Consider the following 13,959-nt stretch of genomic DNA (forward strand, 5'->3'; position numbering starts at 1 on the left):
TCCTTGAATTAGTTTGGGTAATAGGTCCACAAACCATATGGGAATGATGAAAATCTGTGTTTTCTTTTTCCTTAGAAACTTTCTCCCCCAGAAAAAGCACAGCCTGCCAGGCCACCTCCCCCCGCACAGATTGGAGAGATTGGAGAAGCTATTGCCAAATACAATTTCAGTGCAGACACAAATGTGGAGTTATCGCTTAGAAAGGTACAGTTTAGAACTATCTTTATCAAAATACCACTATAGTGTCTACTGCTACACAGAATTAATATTTAGGTAAATACTGTGCTTTGGTGCACTCTGCATTCAATACTTGCTATGCACAAAGCAATGTAATGGTACGAAATTACTAACATAATAGCTTATTGGCTTGCAGTCTTTCACAACTACCTGCAAATAGTTTAAATATGTTGTGCATGTGAACTGGATTGTGGTAGATTAGCATATGCAAGCATCTGCTAACTGCTCACCTAAATTTCTAGTTTTCACTTCAATTATCCATTCCCTTTTTTTAGTAATTACTTGTTGCTGTCACAATTATTGTGGTAAGGTTTTTAATATAGAAGAAATAGAGAAATACAGAAAATAGAAAAATGTAGAAATGTATTTGCAGTCTGTGACTAGCCCCCCGATTTGCTGGAATGGTAGTTGTATACATAGTTATTATAAATGGGAAGAGAAATGTGAAAATGGAGACGATTCTCAAGACTGATGGGAAACAGCACTGCAGGGAAAATAATACTATGTGTTAAAATTATATCTGCTATTCAAAAAATTAACTTACAATGTATCTGCTGATAACTTATTTTCATAATGCCTTTCAGGGAGACAGAGTAATTCTTCTTAAGCGAGTTGATCAAAACTGGTATGAAGGTAAAATACCAGGAACCAACAGACAAGGCATCTTCCCCGTTTCCTATGTAGAAGTCATCAAAAAGAATGCATCAAAAAGTGTTGATGACTACCCTGATCCTCCAATACCCCAAAGCTATTCTAGTGACAGAATACACCATTTAAGTTCAACTAAGGTAAGGATTTTTTTTTCTTTGCTATCACCCCTAGTGTGGGTTTAGAAGGGCTTGTAATTTTTTTGTTAACATAAGATAATGCATAATTCATGCATTAAGTACACTACATTTTCGTTCCTGCATTGGTAGAATTGCATTACTAATTTGTTATTAAAGCATTTTAATAGCCGAGTGTGTCTCTTACATTCTGCCAGGATTTTTGCTCTTTTCTTCATTAGCTATTACAATATTGAGAGTAGGGCCAGGCACAATTTGGGCAGGAGAATCAAGCCAGCAGAACAAAATTTATTTGGGAATCTTAGACAGAATTTGAGCATTAAGGGTAAGCCTAGCAGACTTTTCATAGTGCAACATGAAGACATTCCCATAACACAGCTGTCCTAAAAGCCTGCAGTCCCATAAGCATGCAAAGGGCAAGAGAGGGCAGTTTGTGTGGGGACACAGCTTGCCAAGACCAGTTCTGTGCCTTTCAAAGTAAAGGAGAACAGCTAATGATTCTGTACTATAACCTTCCTCCTTTTGCCATTCACACTCCAGAAGGAGGCTGTTAGTACGACAGAGGTTCTTTGGAGCAGTATGACAACAGTGAGAGTACCGTTTCATTTAGTAGCGAGGCAAATGTCATCGCATTGTCAATGAGCTTGGATTCAGACCTTTATAGTTGTAGTTTTTCACACCAAATGTCTGTCATAGGTTCTGAATTCTTTTCCTTCCTAGTCTATATAACTACCACAAATCATACTACATGATGTTGCAAAAAGACTCCTGTATTCCAATTTATCATTCACTTGTGAGATTTCGCAGTCACCTGTGTGGGGAACATAACCTCTTCGGCAATGATAGAAACTAAGAAAGTTTCTGCATGCAAACTGTGATTAGCATTAATGTATTATCGATGATTTTGAATCTTCCTCTTTTCCTTTGTTTTTTATCTCTTCAGCATGGGCGCTGGGTTTTGTTGTGTAATTATAAACTTCTTATCTTGCTATTAATCTCTATTTGTTTCAGTTGGTTTTGCTCCCTTTTCTGCTTTCATATACTTGCATACTCGTGCTCATTTAGATGCTTCAACTTTGAGATAAGTTCCACATTTATTTGCAGCTTTGGGGACAGCTACCAGAAGATGTCATTTATTGACAACAGTGGCCTCTGAAAATACTGCTTATGACTAAACAATATTAGCTGGTTTTGGATAGTTGCTAGAACAGGTCTTGTCTGGTTTTCCAGAATGTGTCACAACAGAGAACCGGCTCCTCTCTCTTCCATTCCAACAAAACTGTTGAATTGAAGTAGCATCAAATTCTGTAGCTGCAGACTGAGGTATTCATAAGGTAGGGCCCCTTATTATTACAGGAATCCAGAGGTTCCTGAAGGCAAGTCAAGAGTATGAGGCAACTTAGGTGCTCCGTATTATGGAGTTGTCTCTCTGTATTCGGAGATGCCTCTCTCCCCATTTTCTACGGAGCAGGCTTGTCTCTAAGGCATCCTGCAGCTAAAGCTGGTGTTTGTGTAACCCCTATAAGCCTTGTTGAGCATAGGTGATGCTTCAGAGCATTTACATTCAGATTACAAAACTGTCCTGGCACTATTATTAAGTTATTTATTATTAAATTAGTTCTGTAGGGGAGGAAAGGGGAAGCAGCCTTCTTTGTAACATAGGAAACTTATACTAGAACCAGATGATTCCAAGTCAAAAAAAAAAAAAAAAAAAAGCGCCTCTACTGATGCTCTTAAACAGACATCTTGTTCCTTAATTCAACTGCATTCAGAAATGGCAATACCATGTAAGACTACCTAGAAGGACTTCAGCAGTCCTGAGGGTGTTCTGGAGTTTACCACAATTACTGATACCACTTTTCCTGTTTCTTCGGGGTTTTTTAGCCCGTATCACTCCCTGTTGCTAGAGCAATTGCACTAAACTTCTCTGGCCTAATGGCAATAAAAATAAATAGGCAATACAAGTTATGAACGAGCTTTGCTCTCCTTAACTTGTCCTAGACCATCTATATCTTTAGCTCTAGTGCAGCCTATAGCCATGGGAAACTAAAAATGGCAATGTCTCCTCAGCAGTATTATTGACCTTAAAACCACAGGTTAGAGGCCCTTGTTCAAGAGGAAAGATGAGGGAAAGAGACTGAGAATTGTTTCTAACAGCCTAGCTCTGTTTTAGCAGACTACACTGTATCAGTCTGTAGATTGCTTACTTTGGTACAGAAGACTATAACAAAGGTTTGTCTAACTATAAAATAAAACCTTTTGCCTCAAGAAAATTCAAGCAGACGGTAAGTAAATTCATGTCGCAGAATAGGAAGGTTAATTTAGCCTTTTGAAATTACTTTCCTATTCTAGAGTAATACTTAAAGTCTAATGTAGTCCAGATAACTTAAAGAGATGTACATCTAATTATTCTGGATAATTCTAGCAATGAGATAAAAATATTTTTCATTCAATTTTAATTTTGAGGATTAATAGTAACAAAAATGCATTTTCAGTATTTACTGAAGCAATGGATATCTACTGATGCTGTGTACGTATGACTCACCAGTCTCTCATTCTTACAAAAGGACGTTTCTTTTACCAGAAGGATACTTCAATCAATATTATGTAACGGTACTCAAAGTATACTGCTGTGTACTGTGCTGTCACTATTTTAAAAGCGTTGTTGACTGCCTACATTCAATAGAATTGAATGTGCCTTTCACAAATGTTGATGTCTTTTTGAACTAATAGGGTTACTTTTGAAGACAAATGCATTCTGTAGCTGCTCATGCCTTAATAAAAGTATGCAATGTATTAAAGATGTTTCTTAAGCATTTACTCAGAAGCACTAAGAAAAAGTAGAAGTATTAACATTAGGATAATTAGAAATCATCTCAGGTGTTATAGTTTAAAAGAAATACCTAATGACACCTGAAGTGTACTTCTGAAAATACTGTTGTCAAAATAACAGTAATGGTTCGGGGAAAATTATATTAATATTAATTGTATGACTTAATAACCTGTGACATAAGTAACATAACTTTAGCAGACCAAATGCAGGCCTTTATGAGTGTAATGATTCAGATCTGTCTTAATGTTTGACATTTAAGCCCCAAGCCAGAACCTGATACTGTTTCATTTTTCATATGTCTTTCCTGCTGTTCTGATTCATGTAGTAACGATTTCAGACACCCGTGCTCACTGAAATGATACCCTATAATCCAGATGATGGCACAGACATTTTTCTTTTCCAGTCTACTCATATCCTAGTTCTCTATCATGGTTATTTATTTATTTAAATTCCTATGTTTTTCTTATTTTTGAAGTTGCCTTCCCAAGCACTGTCCCCACTTTGCAGACACCTTTCCTCCTCTTGGTCACACATTGATCAAAAGATTCTCCAGGCTGCCACTAGCGACTGGTTTTCAAGGACTATTGGTTTTTCACCTTCAAGCGTGTGCATCTTACCTCCTCCACCATTTCCAGACAGTTTTCTTTGTGACTTAGAAGAACTCAATACTTTGGCATTAACAACATCCCAATCTGTAGCAATCTCCCCAGGTAATAGCATTCACCAAGTTAAAGATGATCACTTTATTCCAAATACAGAGGTCTCTCTCAGCTCTCCTGCAGCTCTTCCTCTGCCCTTTCTTGTACCTGCCTCTGTCTCATCTTCAGCCAGCCCATCTCATGACATAGCATATAAGCATACCAGCAACAATACCAAACCAGGAAAAGATAAAGACTTGAGAGGTGTACTTGACTCTTCAGTTATCGAAGTACCTAGAGACTTGTCAGATACTGCAAGAGAAGGTGAACATGTTGGCGCTATCTGTAACCCCCCTTCGCCACATGAAGGTGGCTCCGTCTCCAGAGCGTTAGCTGCAACTGCTGAAAATGAAGAGGAAATTTGTACGGCAGATCTGTCAGTTAATGTAGGGGATCAGTCAAAGCCTCAAGAATCAGATTTCTACAGAGGAGCACAGGACACAACAGAAGAACTGACAAGACTCTATATAGAGGAGGATCTGGGACATGACAATTTAAAATTCTCAATAGCAAGTGGAGGAGACTCCATAGTATGTTATGAAGGATACTCTTCACCAAATACTGACAAGGTATTTTAATTTCTGAAAAACCCGGCTTCTGTGTTCAGATAGCTTACTCAGTATAATTATTCCCTGCCTTTTCTTGTATTTTACTTGTTTATATTGTGCACAGGCACAGTTTTATACTATTGCATTGGATAAAAATTGTCAGTGTTAGGGGATAGTCCCTTCTCAGAAGCAGGCATGTACACCATTCTAAGTTCTATGGTGTATCAGTTCTGCTGGTCCTTTCCCTTCTGTCCTCGCTAGCTTCCGATGCGAAAAGCCAGTGAACCATTTTCCTCACTGGCCCGTTACGTGCCACCCCGCTTGAGCCAGAGGCCCCAGCAAGCAAATGCTATCAGCAACCTTCAGAGGGAGGGCCATGCCTCCTGCAGAGACTCAGCGGTTCGTACTCCACATGTGTCACTTCACCAGCTGATATATTTATAGTACACTCTGTTAGGAGAATGTGACTAATAGTAACAGATCAGATTATGTTTGGCAGTTAAACAAATGCTTCCCCTAAAGCCCTCCCCAGTTCCTCCTTGGGACAGTACAACACTGAACTATCCCAAATGTCTGCTAGCCATTAAATGCCACAATGTTGCTACACAGTTTGTGTGGTTTCTAGGCAAAGTTTTAGAACAGATCTTTTCTGGCCAGCACTTACTTCTACAGCCTGTTCAGGCAGTTGCTTTGGCTAGCACATGCAAACATGTAAATCAGATACTTAGGACAATATGTTTTAGGCCAAATGTAAAACTAGTTAATTAGAAGGATTTTGCGGGCTGCCTCTGCCCTTACTTGACCTGAAAAACACAGGAGAAAACCGTAAGAATAGAGGTGAAATCCACTGCCACAAATAGCAACTTGTTTTGATTTCTGAGGGAAGAATTTTCTTGCAGAATAGTAGACTGATTAATAATAAAATTAACAACACATTTCTGACTGTTCAGGTTAGTTACATGACTCCTTATTGAGCATTTTATGTCCTTCACAGCTGGTTTTATAGCACAATTACTTCTCATTTTTCTTAAACACTTAAGCCAGCTCTACTTTCTACGGGAACACCAGGAAATTCTGATCTTCCTTTCCACCTTTCTTCTAATCTTCCATTTCACTCTGCCAAGGCACCAACCTCTCACTCTGTTCCTACAACATCCCCGTCTACTGCCTCCCTCTCACCTCCCCTCCTCTCTAAACCGTTACATCAGCAGGAGGGAGACTCACCAAAGGTAAAGGTAACTGCACCTCTTGAGTATGGATTGTTGCAAATCTTCCTGTATATTAAATAACTGCAAGGCTAACACTGAGTTTGATCTTTTCAGATGTACTGTTTCCTTTACTAATATTAAATAACATAGCACATGGAGTATTAAGATAGATAGGGCTTCTTCAAATGAAACACAAGGTAAAACTATAACCATTACAGTACAATGAAATAGTGATGCCAGGGATAGGAAAGCAGAAAGCCTTCAAGTCCATACCAGGACATCAGTAACTCTTATTTAATTGAAAGAAGCAAACTCATATGCAAGTACACAGAAACAAAGTAACATTTATAGTTTAAACGTGTTTTCAATTTCAGTCCAAAGCCTGGGAGAACAGTCATAAATGTCACAATAAAGCACCACTGCAGAGGGTCACGTTCTAAATACCAGTTCTGTTAGCCAAGGGCTGGACAAAGATTATTCCCTCTTCAAGACTACGCTTTGTGTCAGCACTGCAGCTCTGTGGCAGAAAAATGAAATCTGGAGAGCCTACTGCTCTCGATAGACAAAGTCCATTCCCAGTGCAGTTTAGACCCAAAGTCCATTTCCAGTGCTGACTTCCAGAGAGTCCATTTGTTCATGAAAAGGAGAAAAAGTCAGGTAAAAAGTTTGAGAAACTATCCTAGAAAATGTGGTCATTACATCTATGGCAAAAAAAAATCCCATATTTTTTTAAAAATCTACCGTGCCTTACAGTGTGTGTTCATGGAAAACCCAGACATAATGGACTTCAAGAAGTCTTAAGGTCCACCAGATCTGTTGTTTTTTTCCCTGAAGTAGGGAAGAGACATAAGGGTTTTTTCCAGGGCATGAATCTGTCATGTTAGGTATGTTTCACCTCAAAGAAGGGGTAAAACATAGTATTGCATTTGTTTCTGCAACTTTGAATAATTTGTCAGTTGTGCAGTGCTTTTGATGGGTACTTTTTGCTTAGTCTAACCAACAAAATTCAGAAAATTCCTCATCTACACTGAAATTCTTTCTGGGTGACCCTGATATTCCTTGCTTTTGTTTGAGCAAGGCATGTTCATCTCAGCTGAAAATAAATAGAGGAAATGTATGTTTTGAGTGTTAAAAGATCTGTTCCTGGGAACCTCCCGGACAGTGCAGTGCTCTTCATTGGGCATGGCAGGAAGCAAGACACTAAGTAACCAAGGGAGATGACTTCATCTTGCAGACACAACAGCCTGAGTACTGAGAAGAACTAGAGGTCTGGGGGGTTGTTACGGAGTTCTAGCTCTTAATCATTGTTTTCAAACCATTTTAAATCTGGATTATTTTTAAAGTCTAGGGAACAAATGCCTTTACAAACTTAATCAGTGTAGACATACTTATTTGAAAATTGTTGAAATTATTAGATACACTCCTGATGACAGATTTTTTGCACATTTCCAAAATGAGATAAAGATTTATTTTCTCCCAAGGGTAAGCAAACTTTTTTCAGCAGTCAACACTGACTACATTGTCAGGCTAGAGAGTTGCATTAAAATAAGTATAGCCAGGTTTTGGCTGTCATCATTTCTTGCTACTTAGTCTACAGGCTGGACTTGAGAAGGAAGGACAGTTCCTGTCCTCTTCTGTTTATGCATGTTGTCCATCATTAAAGGCTCCTCTCAACTGCTACAGCAGAAAGAACATGAGACGTTTCTGGGACTCAGATATCACAAGTGAAGGGAGGTTCTTCAGAGAGTTCTTGAAACTGTATCCCGATACCTTGGTAATTTTTGTTAATGTAAAAATACATACATACGTATGTGTGTATATATATTTGGAAAGTGGCTCAAATCTAAAGCATGACCCAGGATTTGGGCAGTAGAATACAAGGAGCTACTCACTTCAGTCCATGTTGGTGGGAGGGATGTGTCCTCCAAAGGAAGAACTCTGAAGACACTTCCCAAGGAGAAATGCTGATGTTTTCTTGCCACCTGGGCCTCCCTTGGCATCCTTTTTTTTTGTTACTCACCCTCTCAGATCCTAAGAGGGGGCTGTTCTGTCTTGCCGTATTCTACTGGCAAACAGTCACAAATACCGATGAAGAGGTTTCCAATGTCAGCGCTCCACCCCTCCCACATTCCCCCCGACTCACCCCTGCCCCTGAGAATTCACATTTGCTGCACAGGCACCCTTAGGAGCTGCATTCTGACAAATATTTAGCTGATTTATAGTGATGTTAACAAAACGAGGATTTTTCTTTGAAGTGCTTTCCATCAAGTATTTACTTGCTTTCTAAATGCAAATTTAAGGTGTGTTTCTGTTTAACAGCAAGGAGTTACAACATTTGTCAGTGGTATTTCTAAGATAGTATTTATGGTCTTGAGCTTTTCTGTATTATTGACTGAGCTACTTCAGTGGGTACACTTGCAATAACTGTTCTTACTGCAACTGCATACACTGTGCATGATTAATCTTTTAACTGTAATGTGTAAGGGCATGTGCCAGAGCAGCAAACCCTTGGAAAAAAGATACAGTGGCAACAGTGAAAATACCATATACTAATAGTACCATTATTTGCACCTGTATCACACTTGCTTTTTGTTATCAAGAAAAGCATGTCCAGTTTGCATGTATGAATGAAGCAACAAAAAGCCTATGATGCTTCATTCTTAAACTCTCACTTGACACAGTTTTTGTGGTTTTTCTAGGCTAATTTAAAGAGAGAGATATTTGTTATGGGTAAACCTCCTCGTAGCCCACTGATGACTAAGAGATCCTGCAGCTCACCTGTCAGAGGTCACAGCTATTCACACAGGGTATGGTACTGGATGCCCAGTGTGCAATAACAGCATTTCCATAGAAAAGGAGCTCAGTGTCTAGTCTTTCAGTATTGTGCTTTTGCCCAAGTGTCTCAACACTATCACTATGCCGTGTTTTCTTCCTGTTGTGCTTCTGTGCTATGTCTGAGTAAAGCCAACAGGTCTGTGTGTGCCAAAACTGATTTTATAAATCCATTAGTGTATTGTAATAATTAGTGTATCTCTGCAGTACTGCATAGTATTTCCAGTGCTACAAGATGTAAGAGGTCAAAGTTCTTTAGATTTAGCCTGCTTTTTTTCTAAATTACTCCTCTTGTTTCAAAGCATTTCTAGTCTATTGAAATTACGGCTTCTAAGAATCAAAAATTTATACTTCATTGCATGTATACAGGCTTTTGTATACGGGCTGAATTCTTGTTTTTGAATCCATCTCCTCCTTTTCAAAACGTTTTGTTGCTGCTATGTTATGTTCACACAACACTGTGCTCTTTATCCAAGCACTGTTATTCCAAATTGTCGTATTCTTTAGCCTTTCCCTTCATATCTGTAATATAACAGTAACATAATTGTAACAATTTTACCCAGTCAGAAAGTCAGATTGTTTAGAGTTCGCATGTGTTTGGCTCAGAAGGGTGATCTAAACTATGAAAAAAAAACCCAAACTAAACTACATGAGAGTAAGAATTTATGGGTTATGTTTTACTTTCAGTTTAGGACTAAATTATTCTCTGCATCGGTTTCTTAACATTTGGCTCTTAAAACTCATAACAAGATAAACTGTTTTCCATGCTGTTGCTGCTGACTTTAGGTTATCGTCTTTCTGGTGGTTCCCTTTTTAAAATTTTAATTTTAATTTAAGATTTGCAGGTTTGTGTAACTTCCAAAGTCTTGGCTTTTTGGCAGGCCTCTCTTTACTACCAGATACAAGGGGACAGTGCTTTCTTCATCACTGAAGAGAGACAGTTCAATCATAGGAAGGCCAGGATTCTTGTAGTAGTGGACCAACACCATCCCAAAGAAAGTCCAACTGGGAATAAGATCCATAAAAAAGGGATTAAGCCCTATTCTAATTTTGCATGTTACTCCAAATGAATGGCATGTAATCAATATATTAAGAGGACTGTATTGGTCAATGTTTAGTGCATTTATGACTTTAATTCCAAACTACAAGAGCACAAATTGCACACCTAATTTGCATGTTCAGAACTATACATAGAATCATAGAATCATTAAGGTTGGAAAAGACCTCTAAGATCATCAAGTCCAACTGTCAACCCTACACTACCACACCCACTAAACCATGTCCCTAAGCGCCACAACTACACATCTTTTAAATACTTCCAGGGATGGTGACTCCACCACTTCCCTGGGCAGCCTGTTCCAAGGCCTGACCACTCTTTCAGTAAAGAAATTTTTCCTAATGTCCTGTGTAAACCTGCCCTGGTGCAACTTGAGGCCATTTCCTCCCGTCCTATCGCTAGTTACTTGGGAGAAGAGACCAACACCCACCTCACTACAACCTCCTTTCAGGTAGTTGTAGAGCGCAATGAGGTCTCCCCTCAGCCTCCTCTTCTCCAGACTAAACAACCCCAGTTCCCTCAGCCGCTCCCCATAAGACTTGTGCTCCAGGCCCTTCACCAGCTTCGTTGCCCTTCTCTGGACACGCTCCAGCACCTCCATGTCCTTCTTGTAGTGAGGGACCCAGAACTGAACACAGTATTCGAGGTGCAGCCTCACCAGTGCCAAGTACAGGGGCACAATCATTTCCCTACTCCTGCTGGCCACACTATTTCTGATACAGGCCAGGATGAACTATTATATGCAAGCGCATATCAATCATGCACGAAAATCAGGTGTACAACTGGGGCTATTGACTTGACTGCACATTTTTTTAATGGTTTTGGGATTAGATCCTACAATTTTTCCCAGGAAACAGGGTAGTGTAGTGAACTGAGTTGTAGTTGGAAACTAGAAATCCTAAGCACCAAGAGCTACCCATAGGGTGATGCATTTCATGATACCTCTTGAGCACAATTAGCCAGACCTTGCAACAGTCCCCATTCTAGCCAATGCCACTGTATGTGGGAATGAGAGCTTAGGGAAAGAAAACGGGGAGAAAGCTGCTGGGGTACTATTGAGGAATGCATTCAGATAGAGAGAGAACTCCAAGGTCCCCCTGTTCAGACATAGCACAGATTATTTCACCCTAGTTTTCCCAGATTCTGATTCCATCAAAGTTTTCTCTGTAGCAATAACATAGAGTTGAAAATCTTCACTCACCTTGATTTTCTATCATCTGTTTCTACAGTAGTTAACTAGCAATAAAATGTTTTAAAGCGTTGAAGCATATGCAGAAAAAGAAGATAATACCGACTTACCTAATTTCTTCCTAGCTTGGTATATGTTCAAAGCATTAAATGATTTGTAGTATTGTTTAGGACATCATTGACTTTTATTGTTTGCAAGAAAAATCCTTAACCTCAGTTGAGTTCTCTTGCATCTCTGACTATCTTTGGCATTCAGCTCAGTTACAGACTTGATGAAAGATTAGCAGAGAATAAGGTCAGATTCCAATCCAAATACCAAGCAATTTGCCCAGTGGAATATTCTCTTCTTGCTTGACAAGCCAACTGTTCAAGAGGGTTTACTGAGAACTGAAATGTCTAATTTGCAATCTTTATTGTTGGATTCTTCAGTAAAAATTATCCATTTTTCTTGTACACTGGCAGAGGAGAGACAAAGAGTATAAACAATTTTTTTTTGGACTTTGAAAACCTTTTTCCCAGCTAGCTGTCATTAATATAAATAAAAGTTCTGTAATCTACCTGCTTGCATCTTTAGGCACCTTTTTAAAATTATACTTTACAGACTGTAAAGATGAAGTGGAGAATGTTCACAATACTTCCTGCAGATTTTGGGAGGGAGGAGGAAAAAAAAAAGAAAAAACCCATAGTGCATTTTAACATTCAATTGATATCATCAGGCTGCGGGTTGTTTACCACAACCTTCTGTCATGGAAGACTGTGTCATCTTCAAGAGTAAACTGAAGCAAGATGAACTGAAATAGTCAAACCTGGAGAGAGAGAACCATGGAGCAATAAGATAAATCCCATGGCTTCAAGATCAGGTTGCAGTTTACTCAATTCATGAAAGAAAGTGCTACGAGATGTGTTTGATACCCACACTCCCAAAACAGATACTGTTCCCAGACTGCTATCAGACTGTCAGTCTCTACAGCACGACCATAGGGCATCCTCAGTCAACAGAGAATATGATCACTGCTCACATCAAGAGCTCTCCCAAGCAGCTGCTCCTGTGCTGTTTCTGGCCCCAGCCAGATTCTAATCAGTATAAGTCAATGTCTTTCTAAGCAGGATATTGTTTCTGTAGGAGGTTAATATTTTTCGTTCCCATTATGTCCAGATTTATTGGATATTAGTGGTGGGTAATGCTCCATTAAAAAGGAAAGTAGTTCCTTTCATAAAGCTTTGCACTGGAAATACAGACTACTTTTTCCTCTGAAGTAAAAATGTTAGTTGTTATTTTCACACAATTACATGCACTCTTTCAAAAATTCTTTCTGCTCTTTGCCTCCCAGCAGCCTGCATGGCTTTGTGCTCCCCCTTGAGATGCAATGGAATTAATTAAAGCATAGCATGTTATGCCTGCCAAGTTAGTACTCTGTGTGTGTAATGTAAATTGGTATGTTGTTTGTCTATGAATATTCTAAATTCTGCCATTACGTATAGGAGATTTTATTTCTGCTTATCTAAAAATATACTTCACCCAAGGAATGTATAATGTTCATCAGTTGCATCTGATTTTTCTAATGCTATTTCTGTTTCACAGTGAACAGGCAGCAGTGTTCTATTCCAACTTTGTACTCTACTATAAATAGAATGGACTGATAAAGTTCGCAGTTTTGTTTTAGTTTTCATTATATCCTCCAGAAATCAGATCTGCCAAGATTCTGTTGCTTGCCATGTCTCTTAAGAATTTATTGTGAGTTGGGGGGGGGAGGGGCAGGAGGGTGTTGTTTTACAGAAGGTAGAATATGAACTCTCAAGCAACCATGTATCATGCCCCTATCCAACTATTTGGCCCTTAGACTATAAATCTTTATTACATTTCAAACCATTTCATTTCAGCCACAGCGCCCTGTGCTTGCTCATGAAAACATACACAGTGGGGGGGAACCGTAAGTATACTTCTTGTCTATTAAACCAAAACCTAACATTTAAGCAATAGCCAGCACATCGTCAAATAATTTGTTAACCTGCCAAGTACAATTATGAAGAGATTTCAGAAATTTACAGATAACCGCATGATGTAGGAAGATATCCAAGAAAGTCCCAGAGGGCAAAGCCTTAGTTGTTGAATTTACATCAAACTCAGACAGACATGCCAACTTACAGTTTCCCATCGTTTAGACTTAAAAGGGATAATAATTTTGTAAAAATAAAGTTTGACTTTTTCTATTCTCTCCATTTTTACATCTCAGCAGAATGCCAATTAAAGATTTAACATTGATTCAACTCATCTGCTTTACTGACTTGACACAAATTATTCCAAAACAGTTCTGGATGTGAATAGAGAGAAAAAAATAACTTGATAATATTGGCCACAGGAACACAGGCTCACACTTTTTGGTGTAATTTACATGTGCGATTTAAAACTTAGATACAAGAAAGCCTTCAGGAAAACAGAAGAACCACCTAGATCTCAAGTCTTATTTTCACAAACTATGTAAGCACTTGGGATAAAACATGTAAGGTTATTTCAGTGCTGACTACTAAAATGCAAGTTCGGTGCAGGATTGTTTCGATTTTTTTTTTTTTTT

The 13,959-nt window shown here is 38.8% G+C and overlaps 2 protein-coding genes across 6 annotated transcripts in view; both read left to right on the forward strand.

Moving 5' to 3' along the window:
• Positions 1-13,959, forward strand: part of SORBS2 (sorbin and SH3 domain containing 2) — an 85,213-nt gene that overhangs the window by 65,927 nt on the left and 5,327 nt on the right. For all 5 annotated transcript variants that reach the window (XM_075149218.1, XM_075149219.1, XM_075149217.1 and 2 more), the window contains 3 exons: positions 76-204; positions 822-1,025; positions 13,268-13,317. In XM_075149218.1, the coding sequence (XP_075005319.1) occupies positions 76-204; positions 822-1,025; positions 13,268-13,317 (383 nt within the window). The remainder of the gene's footprint in view (positions 1-75; positions 205-821; positions 1,026-13,267; positions 13,318-13,959) is intronic.
• On the forward strand, positions 3,320-5,545 carry LOC142081542 (uncharacterized). The gene is made up of 3 exons (XM_075148210.1): positions 3,320-3,337; positions 4,331-5,122; positions 5,363-5,545. Exons 1-3 carry the CDS (start codon positions 3,320-3,322, stop codon positions 5,543-5,545), a joined length of 993 nt encoding a protein of 330 aa, XP_075004311.1.

This window comes from Calonectris borealis, chromosome 4, assembly GCF_964195595.1.
Source record: "Calonectris borealis chromosome 4, bCalBor7.hap1.2, whole genome shotgun sequence".
Taxonomy (NCBI): Eukaryota; Metazoa; Chordata; class Aves; order Procellariiformes; family Procellariidae; genus Calonectris; species Calonectris borealis.

Bases quoted from the DNA above. Each gene is read 5' to 3' on its own strand.
- LOC142081542 (XM_075148210.1), top strand. The intron at 5,123-5,362 runs GTATTTTAATTT...TGTCCTCGCTAG, and splicing joins CTTCACCAAATACTGACAAG to CTTCCGATGCGAAAAGCCAG.